This window comes from Nansenia antarctica (genome assembly GCF_963989245.1).
Source record: "Nansenia antarctica genome assembly, chromosome: 2".
NCBI lineage: Eukaryota > Metazoa > Chordata > Actinopteri > Argentiniformes > Microstomatidae > Nansenia > Nansenia antarctica.
The window spans coordinates 67646133-67666319 of NC_137675.1; the positions used below are offsets into that span (position 1 = coordinate 67646133).

The 20187-nt window shown below is 39.8% G+C and overlaps 4 protein-coding genes across 5 annotated transcripts; 3 read left to right on the forward strand and 1 right to left on the reverse strand.

Annotated features, from left to right (window-relative positions):
- The first annotated feature begins 861 nt into the window (after window positions 1-861).
- On the forward strand, window positions 862-6156 carry cdip1 (cell death-inducing p53 target 1). 2 transcript variants are annotated; one of them, XM_080523851.1, is made up of 6 exons: window positions 862-927; window positions 3018-3072; window positions 3441-3602; window positions 4286-4438; window positions 4626-4899; window positions 5065-6156. In XM_080523851.1, the coding sequence occupies exons 3-6, from the start codon at window positions 3518-3520 to the stop codon at window positions 5174-5176; spliced, it is 624 nt and encodes a 207-aa protein (XP_080379977.1). In that variant the 5' UTR covers window positions 862-927; window positions 3018-3072; window positions 3441-3517; the 3' UTR covers window positions 5177-6156. The 2 variants fall into 2 exon arrangements, with proteins under 2 accessions (XP_080379977.1, XP_080379976.1); XM_080523850.1 differs by having other exon boundaries at window positions 906-1045.
- Window positions 6157-7644: 1488 nt separating this feature from the next.
- polr3k (polymerase (RNA) III (DNA directed) polypeptide K) lies at window positions 7645-9146 on the reverse strand. Its single transcript, XM_080523743.1, has 3 exons — window positions 8901-9146; window positions 8722-8809; window positions 7645-8470 (listed from the first exon to the last, which is right to left on the reverse strand). The coding sequence occupies exons 1-3, from the start codon at window positions 9009-9011 to the stop codon at window positions 8343-8345; spliced, it is 327 nt and encodes a 108-aa protein (XP_080379869.1). The 5' UTR covers window positions 9012-9146; the 3' UTR covers window positions 7645-8342.
- A 279-nt stretch (window positions 9147-9425) lies between these two features.
- Window positions 9426-13321, forward strand: snrnp25 (small nuclear ribonucleoprotein 25). Its single transcript, XM_080524173.1, has 6 exons — window positions 9426-9918; window positions 10069-10159; window positions 11616-11721; window positions 11927-12001; window positions 12155-12219; window positions 13182-13321. Exons 1-5 carry the CDS (start codon window positions 9697-9699, stop codon window positions 12210-12212), a joined length of 552 nt encoding a protein of 183 aa, XP_080380299.1. The 5' UTR covers window positions 9426-9696; the 3' UTR covers window positions 12213-12219; window positions 13182-13321.
- Window positions 13322-13497: 176 nt separating this feature from the next.
- Window positions 13498-17231, forward strand: LOC308151323 (uncharacterized protein). The gene is made up of 6 exons (XM_080524172.1): window positions 13498-13624; window positions 14320-14454; window positions 15650-15775; window positions 15875-15964; window positions 16283-16430; window positions 16686-17231. Exons 2-6 carry the CDS (start codon window positions 14325-14327, stop codon window positions 16792-16794), a joined length of 603 nt encoding a protein of 200 aa, XP_080380298.1. The 5' UTR covers window positions 13498-13624; window positions 14320-14324; the 3' UTR covers window positions 16795-17231.
- The last annotated feature ends 2956 nt before the right edge of the window (window positions 17232-20187 follow it).

Consider the following 20187-nt stretch of genomic DNA (forward strand, 5'->3'; position numbering starts at 1 on the left):
ACATGTCTGTGCGTCTTACACTGCGCACCTGTAAAGCTATCGCTGAATACCGGATACGGAAACACATCCTGCCTACATATCTGTAGTCCTAGAAATACTATCCCTTTTAGTTTTACCCATAACTCCCCCCTGGTGGGAAAACATAGATATTGCATCTCCATATAAATCCTAGGTATAATGCTCACATTATAACAGTATTGTACAGCACATTGAGCTTGTTATTAATAACAATGTGTGTTGAACATGTTTTTACATGTAATACTAACAGTCAGTAGCCCAGACACAGTATAAGATGATTTCCAGGGAAGGCAATTTCCCTGTTTTGAACGATAGCAGTCCATACTTTAAGAGGGGATAACCACCAATAAACTACCAGTCAGCAAGGTCTGTCATATCAAAACATAATCTAGGGATGTGCAGAATTTGTCCACCCAGATGACACCGGTGAGTTAAATTTGGGGTCTTGGCCCATGGACTATAGAATGATCTATATGGACTATAGAATGTTCAAACGTAACAACAACATGTCATTTTTTTGGAAATCGTATTAGGTGCAGCATTTTGGCGAATTCCTACAAATGTAGATCTGTGATGTTGCCCAGGATAGCTTTCATTATGGCCAAGATGTGTGGTCTCAAGCAAAGACAATAATGGGTTTTCCTCCACCTATCATTGTGTGACTGTCAAGACTACACATTTCATGACTTTATCATAACATCTGTATTATTTTTTTAAATAATAAGTATTAAAAAAATATAAAAAAAAAAAAAAGCAACTTCAGTAGGCTATGTGTTTGAAATGAAAAAGGGTGATAGGCAGACCATCAATGTGGCAGACTCGTGTAGTCACTCAGCTAATAACCTCTCGCTAAGCACCGTTACGTCCAAATCCCTCCTGGAGGCGGATGTTAGTGGATTCATGACAACGGTAGCTAGCGAACGCTTTCTAACTTGGGTACCATCCTTCCTAGCAAATGTGGGATATCTTTGATCACTTTGCAACCTAATTCCTATTGTGTGTGCTAGAGACAAGAACGGCGCATCAGGTAAATGTCGAGTGGGCCATTTTTAAGTCCAACTGAATATGAGAAAGATACATTGTTATTGCTCCTGTGTCAGCTATCTTTGTGCTGTTGTTAGCCCGCAGGCTAGCCCAGAAGGAACTCAAGCTTGCGCCGTATCCATATAGCTGGCTAGCTGTGGGTGAATACTCGTGTCTGGCTGAATATAGGTATTTGCCAGCCAACTCTCTACCTAGGATCGGTCAGTAAGTTAGCTAGCTAGCTGGTAATCTAGTTAGCTAGTGTTCATATTTGACAGCTACTAACTTAGTTACTCTGACAGCATCAGTAGCTAAGCTACAAAATAATTCATGGCTAACTAATTGAACAGCTGGCGATATTGTTGACTATTTCGTTATGAACAAACCAGCTGTTTCAACGTGGTGATGGTAAAGATGTGCCGATTTGTACCGTAGCTAGCTGGATCAAATAGCTAGTAGCTAACGCCAACGTCAACAAGCTCTCTGGCTGTTACGTAAAGCGAATGCATGTGGTATTTTTGCAAGTTGGTTGAGCTGGATCATCTGGGTAAATATAGAACATCCCCGGCAAGAAGGTTCAGTCTGCCAAATGGATCATTCTAGAAAGCTGTGTATTGTTGTGCTAGCTGTGGCGATGAGTGCGAGTTGTGACAAGATTGAACATTATTCCCCAACATTAGGGTGACATTATGACTGCTATAGAATGTTTAGGACATCACAGTCATCACACAGTAGTAGAAAGTACGCTATGTCGCTCTAGGCCACGTAGTTATTTCCAAAGAAATTACACCTATGATGAGGCCTATTCAATGCTATAAGAAAAAATGAAACACAATTCTGTGGGAAAATTAAAATCCGAAGAATTTTCCAAAAAACTCTTAACACTTAATGTCATTTTTTTTCAGTGGCTATTCAGTGCACACAGTGGTGTCTGATTGCTATCTTCCTTATATCTTACCCTATAGATTCCCCCTATTACAGGGTTCTTTTTATTGCCTCAATGCCCTGGAAACTGATTTGGCCAGTTTGTTTTGCAGGCCAGACTTCTAATCATCTTAGAGACCCAGGATAGGCAGGGTTATCTCACAGGACAGGACAGTCAGCTGACATGGGAGAGAGAGAGGCCTAAGACGGATGGTGGGACAGCTGGTGGCCTTGCAGGGTTCAAGGCTATGTTTTGAGATGCAGTTTCAGAAGCACATTCAGTCAATGATAACGTTGAGCTTGTATAGCCTTATAGGGAAAGCTGAATCTAAACAGTATCCTAGCGAATTACACTGCTTTCTTCAATTATGAAGGAGAGATACTGAAGATCTTGATATAGAACAGGAGGACCTCTTAACTGTGCCAAACTGTCACCTCCATTTCTGTCAGAGGCCCATTCAATCTCACTTATGCCAAAGTGAATTTTTGTAAGAATACTTAAGAGTTTAATTTCTCTGATGTATTTTTGTTATGCCAGCATAATGCTAAATATCTGTGACAATGATTTGCTTGCTACTCTACATTTACAGGACAGGCTGTTATGATTAGTCCAGTCCTAGTATGATTTAACTTAGGCCTAAGACCCCGGCTTATCATTTATATTGGAGACTCAAAATGTAAATGTGCTCAAGTGTGGTGGGACCTTGTCTAGGCCAGAGTGTTCTTTAAGGAAGTGATGAAATTGTTGATTTTCTATTGACCAATGCCAAATAGTCCCTTTACATTTTACCAACAGAATGTTGCAACAGATGTTGCCAAGCAACTGGTTTAGTTCAATTGTTTTAGTTCAATCAAAAATAAACAATATCAGGTAAATCAGGTGGAACTATTTGAAGTGCATTAGGGCCACTCTTCTAACATACCACTCTGGTCTAGGCTATTAGCTACATTTTAAAGTTTGTTAAAAAGTTGGCCTATGTTTGTGAATGTAGCTATAAATGCCAAACACTGACTTAATTTATAATCTTTGTCTGTTTGTTTTTTTGTCATAGACTGTTGGCAGAAAAAAAGACTTTTGTGGTGGAAACTACCCCTTGTCATCAGCAGGTAAATGACCTTTACAGTCCCCATGGCTTCGTTCTATTTTTGTGTAAATAGTGGTGGCTCTCAGGACATTTTTGTGTAATGTTTGTTATTTTTGTGGATTCAAACCATTCAAATCTATAGGCCTAGTACATTGACCCCAGTGACAGTAACCTAGTCCTATGCAGCTTTGTACATCTTTTACTGTTTGTCTCATCCATCACATCTATTTGATAAATTCACTTAATTTAAATGATCAATGGTGAAATCAATACAGAGATTGAGAAATGAGTTTACTTCAATGCGTCAGCAACTCAAATGAGAGGCATCGCTTTTGTGTTACAGTGTGTGGATACTGAACTGTAAGGTCTGTGTGTGCTTTCCTCTCACAGTGGCTGAGCAAGTCCAAGGGCAGTGGTGAGTGGCAGCTCTTTTCCCAGGCCCCCCCCCCATCCAGAGATCGGCCAGTATGTCCAGTGACCCCCCTCCTCCCTACCCTGGAGGCCCCAGTGCCCCTGCCATTGAGGAGAAGAATGGACAACCTATTGTCTCAGGTACAATGACATGCTTTTCCAAACTGTCCTGTGCTTGATGTGCATCCTATGGAAGCATGCTCTTATTCGAGAATGTCTGTAATTTAGTATGGTATAGGCCTAAACATTTGGGGTTTAAACTGAGATGAATCTGTAGTAGCCCTGAGGCTTATAGTAAAATATAAATATGGTATAGGTCGTCAAATAGGTAGATCCACAACGGTCCACAAAGTGCAAACTCATGGAGTTTTGACTGGTCTACTTAAGGTTCTGCTCTGTATCTAGCAGTAAGGCTAACTGGAATTAATTAGCATACTGCCTTTTAAATGCCTCACATATCAGCCCTTTTGTGGCTGATTTAGAGAAAGGCCAAGGGGAAAAGTCACCAAGGAAACCTTGAAAGTAGGCCTGTGTAAACAAGTCTCTTTGTTTGGGGCTACGCCTTTCACGCTCATGAACAAAGTAATGTCTTTGAGCAGTTGAAGGAATGTGATCAACAAAGTCAAGATAGACTTGATTTTGCTAGATTTGTTTCAGTTTATATGTGGTCAAAAAAGAGGGACAAATGTACTTGAAAGATAGTAATGCTTGGTAAACAAATTCACTGAGAATCACAGAGCTATGATAATGCACTAGTGACTGATCTTGTCAATAATTAGAAAATTCCCTAATTGTGTCTGTGTGTCTGTCTGTCTATCTTTAAGGTGCGGCCCCTGTAACGACAGGTCCTCCTCAGGGACACCCCTTGCCTCCAGACTATGGCCCTCCACCCTACGAGGCCTCATTACAGCCAGGCTTTCTGCCCCCACACGTCCCAGGAGATGGGCCCATGCCCATGCCCATGCCACACCCACACGGTATGCCTGCTAGGCACTGAAATAAGATGCATTGAGGGAAATAAATATAATGTAAACACAAATGGTGTTCAAGGCATCGGGTATCATGGCCATGTTAAGCACATGAGTTCTGTGCTACTCTTCTTGAGAAACTTGAAAGTGCAGGCACATGTACAGTATAGGTTACTCTCTATGTCTTGCTCTGCAGGTGTCTACTACCCTCCACCAGGTCACTTTCCCCATTCCATGCCAGGGCAGTTTGGCCCTGGTCCCAGTCACTTTGGCCCTTTGGGAGGTCACACGGCCACTGTCCTGTCTCCTCCTGGTGCAGCCACCACAGTGACTGTACTGCAGGGGGAGATGTTCCAGTCCGCGCCTGTGCAGACCGTCTGCCCACACTGCCAGCAGGCCATTGTCACCCGCATCAACCACGACGTTGGCCTCATGAACACACTCTTCTGCCTCTTCTGCTTCTTTGTGGGGTAAGTCAGTTGGCTACTTAGTATAGGAGCTACACACAGAGCAAGATACTACACTAGAAATTACACAAAATAGAATTAGAAGCAAGCTATATGACATGTTATAGGCAAAGACAATATTCTTGTTGATTTGTGTTTACATTTATGTCTTTCTTTTCCGGACTACAGGTGTGATCTAGGCTGCTGCTTGATTCCCTGTCTGATTGATGACCTCAAGGATGTGACACACACTTGCCCCAATTGCAGGGGCTACATCTACACATACAAGCGCATATGCTAACCACCGACAGACAAATGCCTCACAAGACAGATACAGTATATGCACACACATAAACTCACAGCTCCTCCTGGTGGTAGTTGCAGCCTTTATGTACATTTTTTGCTCAATGTGTTGTGCTTCATTTAGCCCTCTTAGCAGTAGCCTCATTTTATAAATCATCATTCACCCTGTACTTACTGTATATACTGTCCAGATTCACTTACCTATGTACAGAAATTTAGATAAGCTGTAGAAACCTCACATTAAATCTGATTAAAAGCAGGAAAACATATCCACAGGGAAGGATAAGTGACTAATGCTGTATATCTTGCACACTGTATGAAGGTTAAGGGAAGGCATGGAATTGTAACTTATGCATTTATGGAGCACAATGGAGAGGTACCGCCCAGGGAGGTCACACTTAGAAAGCTGTGAAAATGGTCACTTTACTTAATTGAAATAATCTGTGAATCTTGCTGAGATGCAAACTTAACAATGAAGTCAGCAATTGCAGGGTCAGTATTGTTTGTTTTTATTGTAATTATTTGAAATATTTTATCTATTATTTTAACATGTTAATATTGAAGACTATGAAGTTGTTGCTAATGCCAGAGGCAAACTTGTTTTTGTTCGTATTCATTCTGTCCTCATTCTGTATTCATACAACCTGAATGTTGTACCCCCCTAAAAGTCCATATACTAAATAACCATTAATCAGAATTGTCCTGACAAACTCTAGACTAGAAAGAAAGAGTTTGCTAATTTATTTTAGGTTGGGGGGGGGGGGGGGGGGGGGCTGGTGGGATATGTATCTGTTATCTTTTTCAGTCCTCGATGCTAGTCACTAAATGTTCTGTGGTTTTTGCTAGAGCTGTCACACAATAATACCCATTGTCCATATTATTGTATTCAATTTTGATAATAAAGCAAATGTTTGTGCATATAATAGCATTGCAAGTGTGCAGTGCCCATGTGAAATTTCATACAACCATAAAATCATCATTGCCAGGAATGCACGTGTTTTTCTTCGTCTGCCTATGGGGTAGCTGATTGGAGAGTTTTTTATTTTAATTTTTTATGAATAACTAGATTTAGGCCTAATAGCACAGACATGTGATTTTTGGATACATTTGAAATTCTGCTTGGCTTTAAATTAAAACAAATAAAAAGTTGATTAGTAGACACCTAAGGCCCGGTGCTTTTCACATCAATGTCACTGGCATCTATACCGTCACAAAACATGAGCATTATCATACCACATGGTCTTTAGAGGCAGGAGTTGTTTGCTAGTTAAAACAGTAGCTAAATTGTATTTTTCCAGATAGGAGAAGAATGATTCCAACCTGACAGAAGTAAATCTGCTTTGCCTGGAGGGTTTCATTAAAATGATGAAGCACTCTGCATGACATCAGAGTAATCTTGTGCTGTCCTCTCAGGCCATATGTCCAGTCTGCTGTGCTGGCCCAATGTGTGTCAAGCTGCGCTGCCCCACCCAATCCAAAACAGATTATCCTTTCACTGGTGATATAGTCTGCTGATGTTTAGGGGAAATAATTAAAGTCTAGTTCATCCAGTTTTTTTAAAAAAATGATAAACTTCCCCATCTGTGTCTTTCTCTGTCTCTGGGCACTATAAATGTGTTGCCCACTTATTAGGTTGGATTGAAAGTATCAGTGTAACTACTTTCTATTGTGCCTCGATTGACTGGTAGGGATTACATGGATTGAAAATAACTAGATATGAAGAATATCATGAATGAAGTCAACTTGTGATGGTTATCATTAGTGAGGACCTCATTCATGATGAACAGTGTGTGGTCATTCAACTTCATCTCAAATACATCTTGGCATAACAGTGCTTAACCCGGCCACCCCATCCGTTTAATCAAAGTTTTGATCCCAGAGCTATGAAGTCTGCTTTTATTGCAATGTTCCTTGTCTATGATTGCTTGCATTGCTCTGATGATGCATGTTAGTCTATAGCCTTGATACAGTTGTACAGTGGTACCAGCTGGTTTGTCACCAAGTCTTTGTTGATATAATCTCAACTGCAGATTTAAGGAATGCTAGTTATCTAACTGCTTCATAATAACATGTCAATATGCAGCCCCCATAAACCAATGTATCATTTGTGATTTTCAGAACTCTCCCAGAACAGTACCCAGCATGGTCATATAAACATTTGCATATGTAGGAATACTTAACCTGGGTTGGTTCCCTCTGATGTATGCTTTTTAATCTTCTACATTCAATGTGAAGTGGCTTGAAGCGATGTGAGAAAGTGTAGTAAACTGTGAGTTAAAGGACTGCATCAAACTTTGAACGCAAAAAATGCCTTTGTTGTTGATGGCAATGTTTGGTGTGTTGCCCTCTGAATAAAATGTGAAGTGTATATGTAATCAAGATATGAGTTGGACCATTACTCTTTCATACAGTGCAGTTATTATTTTAACAATAAAAGACAAACCAGTACATGACTAGGATATTTTATTCACACCAGTAACTCAGCATATTTGACACGTGTCAAAAGTAAGGTCATCAAAAAATCAAATCAGGTCTTATCAATCAAAAGACTCGCAGATCAATTTCATGTGAAATCTATGAAAATATCACCTGCTTATAAAGCGAGGCAAGCAAATATATTCATTATAGATTTTATCTAATTGGTAGCTCCTTAAAGATTAAAAAAAAAAATGTTACAAACAGCTATAAACGAGATTAGAGATATTCAACATATGTATTTCCTCTGTATAAAGTACAGTGTTGTAGGTAGTAATTTACAGTAAACATGTTAGTTTGTTAACTATGTTGAAGTGAGTTACATACCATAGCCAAACATGTTAGTTTGTTAACTATGTTGAAGTGAGTTACATACCATAGCCAAACATGTTAGTTTGTTAACTATGATGAAGTGAGTTACATGCCATAGCCAAACATGTTAGTTTGTTAACTATGAAGTGAGTTACATGCCAAAGCCAAACGTGTTAGTCCACACAGTCCAGTAGGTGGCGGTAATGCACCTTAAGCTGGTTGCCAACCGCCAATCAAATTCAAAGAAGAAGAAGAAGAAGAAGAAGAAGTAATTTACAGTACAGTAGCTCTTGCCACTTTTACCCACTATGCTCAGAGCCAGAGATGTGGTCATATAGAGTGCTCTCAGATAGAAATCCAACAATGGGTGTAGGGGTTCAATCACGCCAGCGATTTCCACAAAGGACGTTGCAGCACTTGTAGAAGGTGGTCATAGGTTCATCTGCTGATCTTGTCTGAATTTGCATGAAGTATGCACGGGGGTGCTCACACTTTGGACATTTTTCTGCACAACACAAACGCGTCAAAAGTGTCACTACATAGATAATACCTGTGAGTGACACAGATATACATAGTATGCTGACTACAAGTATTGCACTGCTAGTGTTATACAGATCGGTTTTCTTTTTAGAGAGAGAGAAACACACACACACACACACACACACACACACACACACACACACACACACACACACACACACACACACACACACACACACACACACAATTATTAACAATTATTAACAATTATCCTACCTGGTGTGGAATCCACATTTTCCCAGGCTGCAGCTCCACCAAGCACATCATCAACCTCCTTTAGTTTTGGGTACTTCCTGTTGTTTACCTTTGGGAGGAAATTCACATTTAATCAATGTGTAAACTATAAAAATCTGTTTATTAGTTGAATATGATAACTAGGATTAGATTTAATTTACCTTTCGTGTTACATTATGCACGTATGGACATGTGTTGCAGGCGAATCGATAGCACTTCTGTCCTTCCTCTACAATCAGCACATTCCCACATGTTGGACAAAACATAAGCATATTTGCTCTAAATTGGTCAAGATTGATACTTAAATTACTCAATACTTCAATACAATGTAGGTTTATACCCACAGTTTACACTACTCGTCCATTCTAGAGCTTTGTTGACATCACACCGAGGCAAGCGCATGTGTCAAAGGCTGAAGTAGCTACTGGTGTTGCATCTATTTGACATCGGTAGGAAACCAAATATATGAGGGTGGGAAAGGTTGCTTTTGTTTTTCGTGGTGCCTCTGACCAGATATTTTTTTACATTTCGGGTGAAAATTCACCTATTTGATACATTAGAAAAAGAGACATAAGCAACCGTCAATACTGATAGAAGTATCCCTAAATCCTTAAACTGCGGAACGTTTAATTCCCCACCAAGTTTCATCCAGTGTTGTTGTAGCTGACGTACGATGCAGGCGGTGTAGCAAAGAACTTAGCCGCAAGCGACAGTAGCTCATTGTTTTGGCTTTTGAACACCAACATTATTTTGTGAACATATGTCGCCTTTATATTTGAGCTATGCTGATGTTGCAATATTAACTTAATTGTGTAATATGTAAATATGTACATATTGTGTCACGATATGAAACATAGGCAGATTTAAGTTGACATGCTGGCTAGCTAGATTTCAACCCATCAACTGTTGTTGATCATACTCCTAGTTTATAACTGTGTTACTGTCGTGTTAATTATTATGGGGGAGCAGCTTCAGTCCCTCCACCTGGATGAGGAACTGGCTGTAAAAGACGAAGAGTCAGGTGAGGTAACTGAAAAGGTCAACCAAATAGAGGATGATGAACCACCAGAGGATGAGGAGGATGAAGAGTTATTGCCACATTCTGAAATCTTGGACATCTTTGAAGAAGGACTTGCTCGCCTTGTACAGGACCCTTTACTCTGTGATCTTCCAATTCAGGTTGTCAGCATGGTCTATTCCATATTAATGGTGGTGAAAGATGTATCTAGAACTCGAGCTGAACCAATGTTTCCATTCATTTCCATGCTGTTAAAATAAAAAATAAAAGACACTTTCCCATATACTCACTGCTTTTACTTTCCTTCACAGGTGACTTTGGAGGAAGTGAATTCACAGATTGCCCTGGAGTACGGCCAGGCCATGACTGTCCGTGTATGTAAGGCAGATGGTGAAGTTATGCGTGAGTTAAGAGTATATACTGTATCTCAGCACAATGCTTTTTATCTGCATTTGATTTGATCAAAGGGTTCGGTTTAGCAGAGCATTACAGGCCAAATTGCCTCTCAATATTTAGAAAATAGACCTCACTCTATCATGTTACAATTGTATGTAGAGATGCTCCGATCAGGGTTTTTGGTGCCGATCACCGATCACCGATCACTGGAATCAGTGATCTGCCGATCCGATATCACCGATCACCGATCACAGCGTCGAAAATGGCAATTGAAGCATTCTATTTATTGTGTAGCATTATTTATGTTTTTAATTATTCTTAACACCATTGACATTGTATATTAAGTATTCAAATGAAATTAGGAGATGAGAAAGTATCATGAATTGACGACCATCTGTTTTATTGAATTCACAACCACCTGTAGCTTACTTCAGGAAAAACAAATAAAATGTGAAAATAAAAATCATAATAAATAAAATGTACACTGTCACATCAAATGTGCAACATTCCACTCGAATGAGAGGAACTAGGGGCTCTTAGAGAACTTGGAGCTTACTGTAGCTTTCCTGAGGAACAATAAACATACCCAAACTAAACTGCAACATAAACAGGCTATAGCCAAATATAAAATACTGTTTCAAGTCATATTTAGGAGGAGATAAGACAGCAAGTCAGCAATAATCAATAAAACAAAAAAACAAAACATTGCACCTAAGGAGATTTCAGACTCAAACCTTACTTCTGATTAAGCAGCATCACTGGTAGATTAGCCTAGAGAAATACAAGCATCTCAGCGTTTTTGGCACTCAGCCTGTTCCTCTTATCATCTAAAATATGTCCTGCTCTGCTGAAAAGTCGCTCGCTATCTACACTTGTGCAAGATGCACAGAGGAAGACCTAAAACTCACGCGCTAATAGTTGTTATTATGGGCCAAGTGACTTCCTGCTCGCGGGGTCACATGACGTCGCTGAACACTACCTACACTACGCTCGTGAAGTCGCGCTGAAACTCTGACCAGCACTCGTGGAACGCCTCTCGTCCAATCAAAGCACTCGGTCCCTTTATGACGTCGAGCCCAGTGTGCGCTTCGGCGCTCTCTGAGCGAATCGACGAACGCAAGAAAAAATGCCGTATGATATTCGTGGTATTGAAAGACCTTGCGTGCGTTCCTCCCCGAGGTATTTCTTTTGAGCAGACATTACAAACGGCATATTTGTTGTCTCTTTCCGACACTGTGTAATATTTCCAGACTGGCGACGCCATTTTGTAAATCGGTCGGGTTTGATCGGCCGTTTTGAGAACTCCGATCAAAACCGATCAAGGCCATATCGGCCGATACCGATCGGCGCCGATCAGATCGGAGCATCACTAATTGTATGAGTGATTTATGAAAAGTTGTCAAATAAAAAAGCAGGATCTATTTCATATAATCAGTGAAAAATGTGTTAATTTGTTTCTCAGCCATAGTTGTTGTGCAGAATGCCACAGTACTGGATCTGAAGAAGGCCATTTGCAGGTTCATGGAACTGAAACAGCAGCGGGAGGGAGGGGTGAAATACATTAGCTGGTAATACACACACACACACACACACACACACACACACACACACACACACACACGTACACACACACGTAACTATGCTATGTTTTGTTTTGGGTGGTTGTCAGATACCACTCTATATAATAATAATCTAAAATAATTGATTCCCATCAATAAACATAAATGGATCACAATACCTGAATTGTGTATTGTCTGCACTTTTCTTGTACAGGAGATATGTTTGGAAAACTTTTCATTTAGTATTCCAAGGTGAGAAGCTTGAGGAGGACAAAATGAAACTGAAAGAGTAAGTTTAAATTAAACACCATTGTCATCAACTGTAATGCTATGGTTAAAATATGTAAATGAGTCATGCTGGTTCTTGTTAGTCCTGCCCCTTCATGAGAATGGGACCTACTATGTGCTTCAAGGGTTGTTTTTTTTCTTGTTTTTTCATTAGCTATGGGATCAGGAACAGAGATGACGTGACATTCATGAAGAGACTGAGGAAGAAATAAATTTGAGGTACAGTATACACATCAGGGCAGACTACTATAAGTATGTATGGTCAGACTTGTATCTTCTAAACTATTATCTCACTAGTACTCTCACTGAGAACTTAATAAGGAACACCTGTACACCGCATTCATTCAGGTGGTGTAGTGGTGTGGGTAATGCTTTCTTGGCACTCTTTGGGCCGTTAATACCAATGAATCATCGCTTGAATGCCACAACCTTTTTGAGTATTGTTGCTGATGATATCCCTTCATGGCCACAATGTACCCATCTTCTAATTGCTACTTTCACCTTGGTAATACACTGACTAATGTCACAAAGTAAAAATGGTCTCAAACTGGTTTCATGGACATGACAATGAGTTCAGTGTTCTTCAGTGGCCTTCCCAGTCACCGGATCTGAATCCAATAGAACACTTTTGGGATGTGGTAGAACAGGATTCACTGCTTGAAAGTACACTTGAAAAATCTGCAGGAATTGCTTGGTGCAATCATGTCATCATGGACCAGAATCTCAAAGGAATGTTTCCAACATCTTGTGGAATCAATAACACGAAGAATCGAGGCCCTACCCAGTATTAGTATAGTGTTCCTAATAAAGTGTTTGGTGAGTGTATGTATCTAAGCCTCAATTTTGCATAAATTACCAATATAAAAGCCACAGGCTAACAACATAGCAGATCGTTTACCAATGTCTGGCAACTTCCCCCAATGACTTTCATTAGGAAAGAGGTTCTTTTTTTCTTCTTCTTTTTTTTGCATATGCAAAAACCTCTCTTGAAAGAGCTTTTGTCTGATTCTCTCACGACATAGGGAATTCAGCTCAAATCCACTGCAGACTCAACATTATCTATGCACTCCCCATACAAGTATACAATTGAACCAATGCCCATGAGCCTGGCCTGAACTGTCTCGTCTATTATTAAAAGAAAGTAAGACATAATGCTTCAACCTCTGTGTTTCTTATTTCAGATCTGAGCCATGTCCCCTTTGCTGCAAACCTGTTTATTTCAACCTGGAGATGTGTAAACTACAGCAAATTGATATTTGGAGCAGACATGATCCAATTCATGTCTCTAAGGCCTATATAATGACATCTCACAAATCTGCACTTGTAGAAAAGATTACGTTTTGTCTCATTATTTATTGTTTTGAAATAATGGCGTTTTTTATATTGCTCTTTTGTATTTTGCATTGTGAAATTCTTCTACGACAAACTTGAATAAAACTATTGCTTAGTTAATGCTTAATTTAAATAAATGTATGTGTGTTGTGTGTTGAACCACAAGCTGTAGTACGTCATGTAGTATCTGGTGGCAATAAACAAAGTGGTCTACTTTTTCCTCGAGTACATAGAGGAGCATTGTATTTTCCACAAGATAACAGCATAAGCTGGAAGCAGCCAGCAACACCAGGTAAAATCTTATCAAGTCTTATCATTTTCTATATGATTTAGTTTAGATCAGTGAGTAGAAAGGTACATTATATTTGTATTCTGTTGGTTTAACTTTGACTAACATGTCGATCTGAAATGTACAGAAACATGTAAATGAGCATTAAACATTAGATTGTGGTATGGTATACACATTATATATTTAAAATGGTTTTACATGTGTGAAGTTGACTTTGCATTGTCGTTGCATTGTCATATCCAAGCGTTAGATTGCAGAGAGTAGGTTGGTTTCTATAAGAGTCAGATTGACTTCTTTTTTTGCACAAATGGAATTAAAAATAGGTAGACAAAAAGGCTAAATAAGTGTTTTGAGAAGGAATTTTCCATTACGGGAAGTGTACATGTGTTTCATGTCGTCACCTTGTTAAAATAATGGCTTACGTCATATTTTCAAGTTTTGAGAAAAACTGAATAAACTGGACCAAATATAGAATATATGGTATTTAGGCAAAAACATCATTTTCCTCAAAAGTGATTTTAAGGAGGTGACGATGTTTAGCTTTCTTTTTACTGTATGGGGCTCAGAGCGAGAGACATTTTATCCAGACCTGTCAACTTCTGTCAGGTAACAGAGGACATGCCAAATAAGGAATTGTCAAATGTTCTACTTACGTGAAGTGGTTGTTCTGATGCTCCTGGTTCTCTGCATCCCTCCAGATGCAATGGAGGAGGAGAGGATATCCTTGGAGATGAACCAACTGTCTCTCAAGACTCAACAGCTTGTTGATCGGCGAAACATGCTGAACATACTGCAACAGTTCAAGAACAGCTCAAACTATCTCGGAGGCACAGGTAAAGTGGAACGGACAGATACTGTATCTTAGGGACATTATTTGAATCTATGACAAACACGTTTTAGGGCCTTTATGTCAAAATAAGAAAGGTCAAATCTGGAAGAGAGGGGTAACTAAATATTGGTCCTCGGGTATCTTACAACTATAGCCTACCGCTTTTCTGAAGACTTTATTAGGAACACATGTACACCTAATTTATTCAGGTGGTGTAATGGTGTGGGGAATGTTTTCTTGGCACACGTTGGGCATTAATACTAATCAATCATCGCTTGAATGCCACAGCCTATTTGAGTATTGTTGCTGAGCATGTGCATCCCTTCAAGGCCACAACGTACCCATCTTCTAATAGCTACTTCCAGCACGATAATGCACCATGTCACAAAGCAAAAGTCGTCTCAAACTGGTTTCATGAACATGACAATGAGTTCAGTGTTCTTCAGAGGCAGTCACCGGATGTGAATCCAATAGAATACCTTTGGGATGTGGAGATTCACAGTTTGAAAGTGCACCTGAATTGCATGATGCAATCATGTAATGATGGATCAGAATCTCAAAGGAATGTTTCCAACATCTTGTGGAATCAATGCCATGAAGAATTGAGGCTGTTTTGAGAGCAAAGGGAGGCCCTACCCAGTATTAGTATAATGTTCCTAATTAAGTGTTCAGTAAGTGCATTTCATAACTGTGTGTAAATGGGCTACCTATATGGATTTGACCACACCCTACTGATTCAATTCTAAAGGTACTCGAACCAAACCTAGAGATTGTGTCATCATGTCCTCATTAGTTTACCAATGGATCTAACTTGGCTGGGATTAAATGAAACCCTGCTTACAAAATGTCACCTACTTGAAATCGACTGTTTTGAGCGCCTGTCACAGAAGGAAGTAACAGGTTGGGATGTAGTAGGTGTGTGATGTGGCCTCTTTAGGCTGAAGGATAATGCACTAGCTCTCTCTGAGACACTATGGCCTCTCCAGAAACAATCCATAGCCCCTATTCAATGGACACTTATGTAGATCTGAAAGGATTGCATGGGTATAAACACTATGGCGGGAGCTCCAACTTGCCCTCTGATAGGCTAGTTGGAATTTTCACCATCTTGCATGAACATATCCAATATTTTGGATAAGTGTGTATAGAGTAGGTGCTAGGGCTTGCTTCTGAACAGAGACTATCTTTGTGCCCATCAGATGGTACCAATCAGCAGTCTGAGATTTACAGCATTGACAAGGAGTTGGAGGAGCTGTCTGACAGTAAGAGAGAGCTGCAGGAGAGGCAGGACAAGATTCTCCATGCCAGTGACCAAAGTAAAACAAGTAGGTCTACCTGCATTGCTAGTATGATGTTACCTCCTCACACTGCAAATTCTAAATATGGATCTGTCGAATTATTTACTCTTTTTTTCTCCTTTAAAGGTGGCCTCATTATCAGCCAGTCTGGTTTGGCTGTCCCTGACATCCATGACAACCATGCAATCTTTATTGAAGTTCCACCCTCTACTCCAGGTGAGACAGTTTGAGTGTCTAAGGGCCGGTTTCACAGACAAGGCTTAAGCCTAATCCTAGACTAAAAAACATCTTCAATGGAGATTTTACATTGAAAGTGTGATTTAGTCCAGGACTAGGCTTAAGCCTTGTCTCTGAAACCGGCCCTATGAGTATTATGTCAATCAGTATATATCAACATCAGTAAGATAATTTCTTTTTTGTTCTGCCAATGTATATTTACACATTACATGATACAATATATATTTTGTTAATAACTGTACAACACTCGGCTATCATACTTTTTTATCAATAGTCACCCTTGTCCTCGCTCCATAGCTCCAAAGGTGATCCTGGACATACAGAAACTTCCTCCATTCCCGTCCCAAACACAGTGCCCAGAGTGTCGACAGTTCATCACCACAGAGACTGTTACTTCAGTAGGCCAGGTGACATGCCTGGTGTGTCTCATGATGTCTATGTTTGGGTACGTCACCCCTCACTCTCTGGGTTGTTACCAATTATTTGTCACCTTTGCATGGGCAGGAGACATACATTGTAATAGATTTTTGTTTAGAAAGAGACCAGATTACTTGAGGATAGAGAACACATAGAGAAATACATGTAATATTTCTGTAATTATATACACAAGCTGGTGTCATATTAGATAATCACCTGATGGAATTTGAGGTGTTTCTCTTCTTCTATCTATGACTGTAGTTTCTGGTCTTCTCTTGTCCAGCTGTGTGGCTGGTTGCTGCTTGATTCCTTTCTGCGTTGATAACTGGAAAGACGTCACACACAAATGCCCTAAGTGTCGAAGCTCATTCCACACAATCAGAAAGCTCTGAGGGACAGGGCTGTGCTGTGTGCTGTGACCGATAAGCACATCTCAAACTGGGCATGGACGTCTCCCCTCATTCCTGGTGATCAGGCAACTACAGTGGATTTAAAAAGTGCTGTACAGGTGCTATACAGGTGCAGGCCGTCCAGGACAGTGCAGTAGATGTAATCATTGTAATCATACCTGACACATGGAGTTGTGAGTGACGATCACTTTAGTAGATATGCTGGTCATTGTCTGTCCCATCTGAGTCTGTATCACATGCAAATTCGAGAATATATCCCTGCTGTGTAGCAATGTAGCTTGTCTGAGACCAACAGCATAAACAAATATGTTATGCTTTTTTATATGAAATGCTTTTATAGTGCAAAACGATTGTAAAACCTTGTCAGAGGAATGATGTGTTTTCCAAATTATGTAAACTGTGAAGCTATGTGACTTATCCAGGCCTAGAAATGTACTGCAGCTACTCTTAGATAAACAAATTGTTATTGTATGATGCAGTTGATGTTATTTATTAAACACAACTCAATCAGTCACTCCTGTCCATTTTTTATTGACACAAAAAGGCTATATATACAACATTATTGTATACCCCAAACTGTCCCCAAAACATATTTACAGAAGAGCTCAGATGTGCTACAATGGTATAAAATGTATAAAATATATACACAATGTGCAAAAATGTATGGCATACTAACTATGCCTCAATACACCGTTTGCAAGGGGGGCTATACTACTGTAGTATAGTACAAATAAACATCATTCTAATTCCAGCACACACCCTTTCTAGATAGGCCACTTTCTCTTTCAGTGGGTGACACACTTTGAATATGAAAATGAGGCACTGACACCCAGACAAAAATACATTTGCTCAAGGGAGGTGTCAAGAGGAGGATGTACTTTTTTACATACACACACGCACGCACGCACACACACACACTCACACACACACACACACACACACACACACACACACACACACACACACACACACACACACACATATTATATATATCATCATTCTCCTCTCCTCCTCTCATATATATATATGAAATTGTCATTTTCATCCAGTCACAGTAGAAAGTCCTTTGACTTTGAGTCACTTTGAAAGTGCTTTTGTCAGCTTCTTAGTTACTTTTGTTCCCATGAGAGGAGAATGATGATGCTAGACTAGATAATTTGCTTTGGTAGTGGACAAATATAATTAAATCAAAATGTGTACTGACATTTATTTTTTAAGTATGCACACTCTCTCCATGCTATCTATTTCCCAGAGTTATTCCACTTTTATAACACTGTTTGAAAACATCTTCCATTATTTTGTTCTACTAAATTACTGAAAGGTTTCTGAAGATTTATGGAGTTAGTACAATCCTCAAGCTCAGATTGCTTGAATGAAAAGCACTGCTGTCTTTGGCAATAAGTAATTGATCAAACCGTAACTCCACTTATCCCTTAAATGTATTTCATTGTATACCGTACTTGGCCAGCAGATGTCACTATGATATCATTCGGAACCGCAGGTGTACAATTGTAATAATTGTGATTTGTATACTGTAAGTCCCTCTGTTTGTTGTATGTACTAATGCACTGATGCAGTCCTAAACTCTAATATTACCCTAAGGGGACAAATACAGTTGTATTGAATTGAATTGAATTGAATTGAATTGAATTGAATAATTGTATGATTTTGATTGATGATTTTGATCCACCTGTTCTACCTTGAAAAGGGGAAAGAGCATTGGACACTAGGCATTCAAGTGCTGTAGGCCATTTTGGATTGGATGCTGTGTTTTGAAATGCGGTGCCTCTATTGCTCTACTGTAGTGCTAGTCAGGGAGATCATGACCTCACATGGCCTGCAGTGCTAAGGCTTTGTGAATAGAGGCACAGCACAGCACAACGCAACAAACACAATATGCTAACATGACATTTGAGTGTCAAAGAGACTGCAACCTACAGTGCTTGCAATGGCAAAACATATTTACTTCATCACAGTGACAAAGGCAAAAGCACAAGGCAGTCTTTAGTCACCTCAACCATCTCAATTGATACTACAACTCTCTGGCACCCGTCAAAATGAATGATAGGAGTTTTCAGTATTTCTGCCAACTAAGATCATATGGTATGTTCAAGAGGTCCATGGAACTGCTGAGGGGAATTTACTGGCTATATTTCAAGCAGTTCCTTTAGTCAAAATAAGCAAAAGCGATATGCAACACAGATGCGCATTGCACACACACTTGTTCCCTCTCACATGAATGATACACACACACACACACACACACACACACACACACACACAAATTCAGCTGATCTGTACATTGGGATGAATCCTCTCCAGACTGACAATAGCATTGAGAGAGACAACATTGTTCAGAGGCCTTTTTGTCAATAATATAAAAGACATAGGCCTGGCTAGCCCCGAGCAGTGCTGTGGAGTGCTAGGCCACCCATTGTGGCCCCATGGATAGTAGGTAAAACAATAGAGTTTGGTAAACAAACTCACATTGGCCTTACACTAACAACAGCTTCCGACAATGTGATAACTCTAAAATTCTAATTCAGAAGAATTCAAGAGATTTCTAAGACGGACTGGTTTCTAAATACACAAACTCAGCATTTGATTCCTTGAAACAGCATGAGCCTGTCATGTGTCTTCCCCACCTATCACAGACCACGCAACGCAAGACAGGAAATAAGGTTTCAGTGCTCTCATTGGTGTATCTCACATGATGATAAGGCTTCAAAAGTGGCAAGGGTCCCTTTTAGAAACTTCAGATTAAACTTACATTTTGAAATGTGATAAGATTTACTATTCACTTTCTTCAAGTAGTCATCTGCTACCAATCTTCTCACTATGTTTTTGTGCAAATTCTGTAGTTGAATAAAGTGATAATGATGCCTCACTAATAGTAAGACATTTGCCACATGGACATTTTGATAAGGCACAATGCAAGATGTGCAGAGTGTTTCATCATCTGTTTCCCATTGCCTCCTATAGTGTCAATTCCAAAAGGCAAAGAGTTCAGCAAAGGCAATGATATGAAAGCAATAATGCTAAGCTAATACCACATTCCAATAGTCATATACTGTATAAAGGACTGTAACACAGCTTCTGCAGGGATGAATGCAGCAGACAGACTACTGTTTCTGCTAACATTCGCTAAAATACACACAATCTCTCAACGATGTCGCATCGTATCCTGACTGGTCAGGAGCCACGCCATTGTGTGTGGTGCCTCAACGAGGTGTGTAGTTCCAATTCCAACACCAAGCTTCCACTACAGATGTCTGAGCTGCAGGCCCACATCTTTGACCTGATCACATACCATTTCATTAGAGACCTCACTCAACAAGGTTGGTTGTGTCGTTGTCATGGAAACGCAAGGGGAAG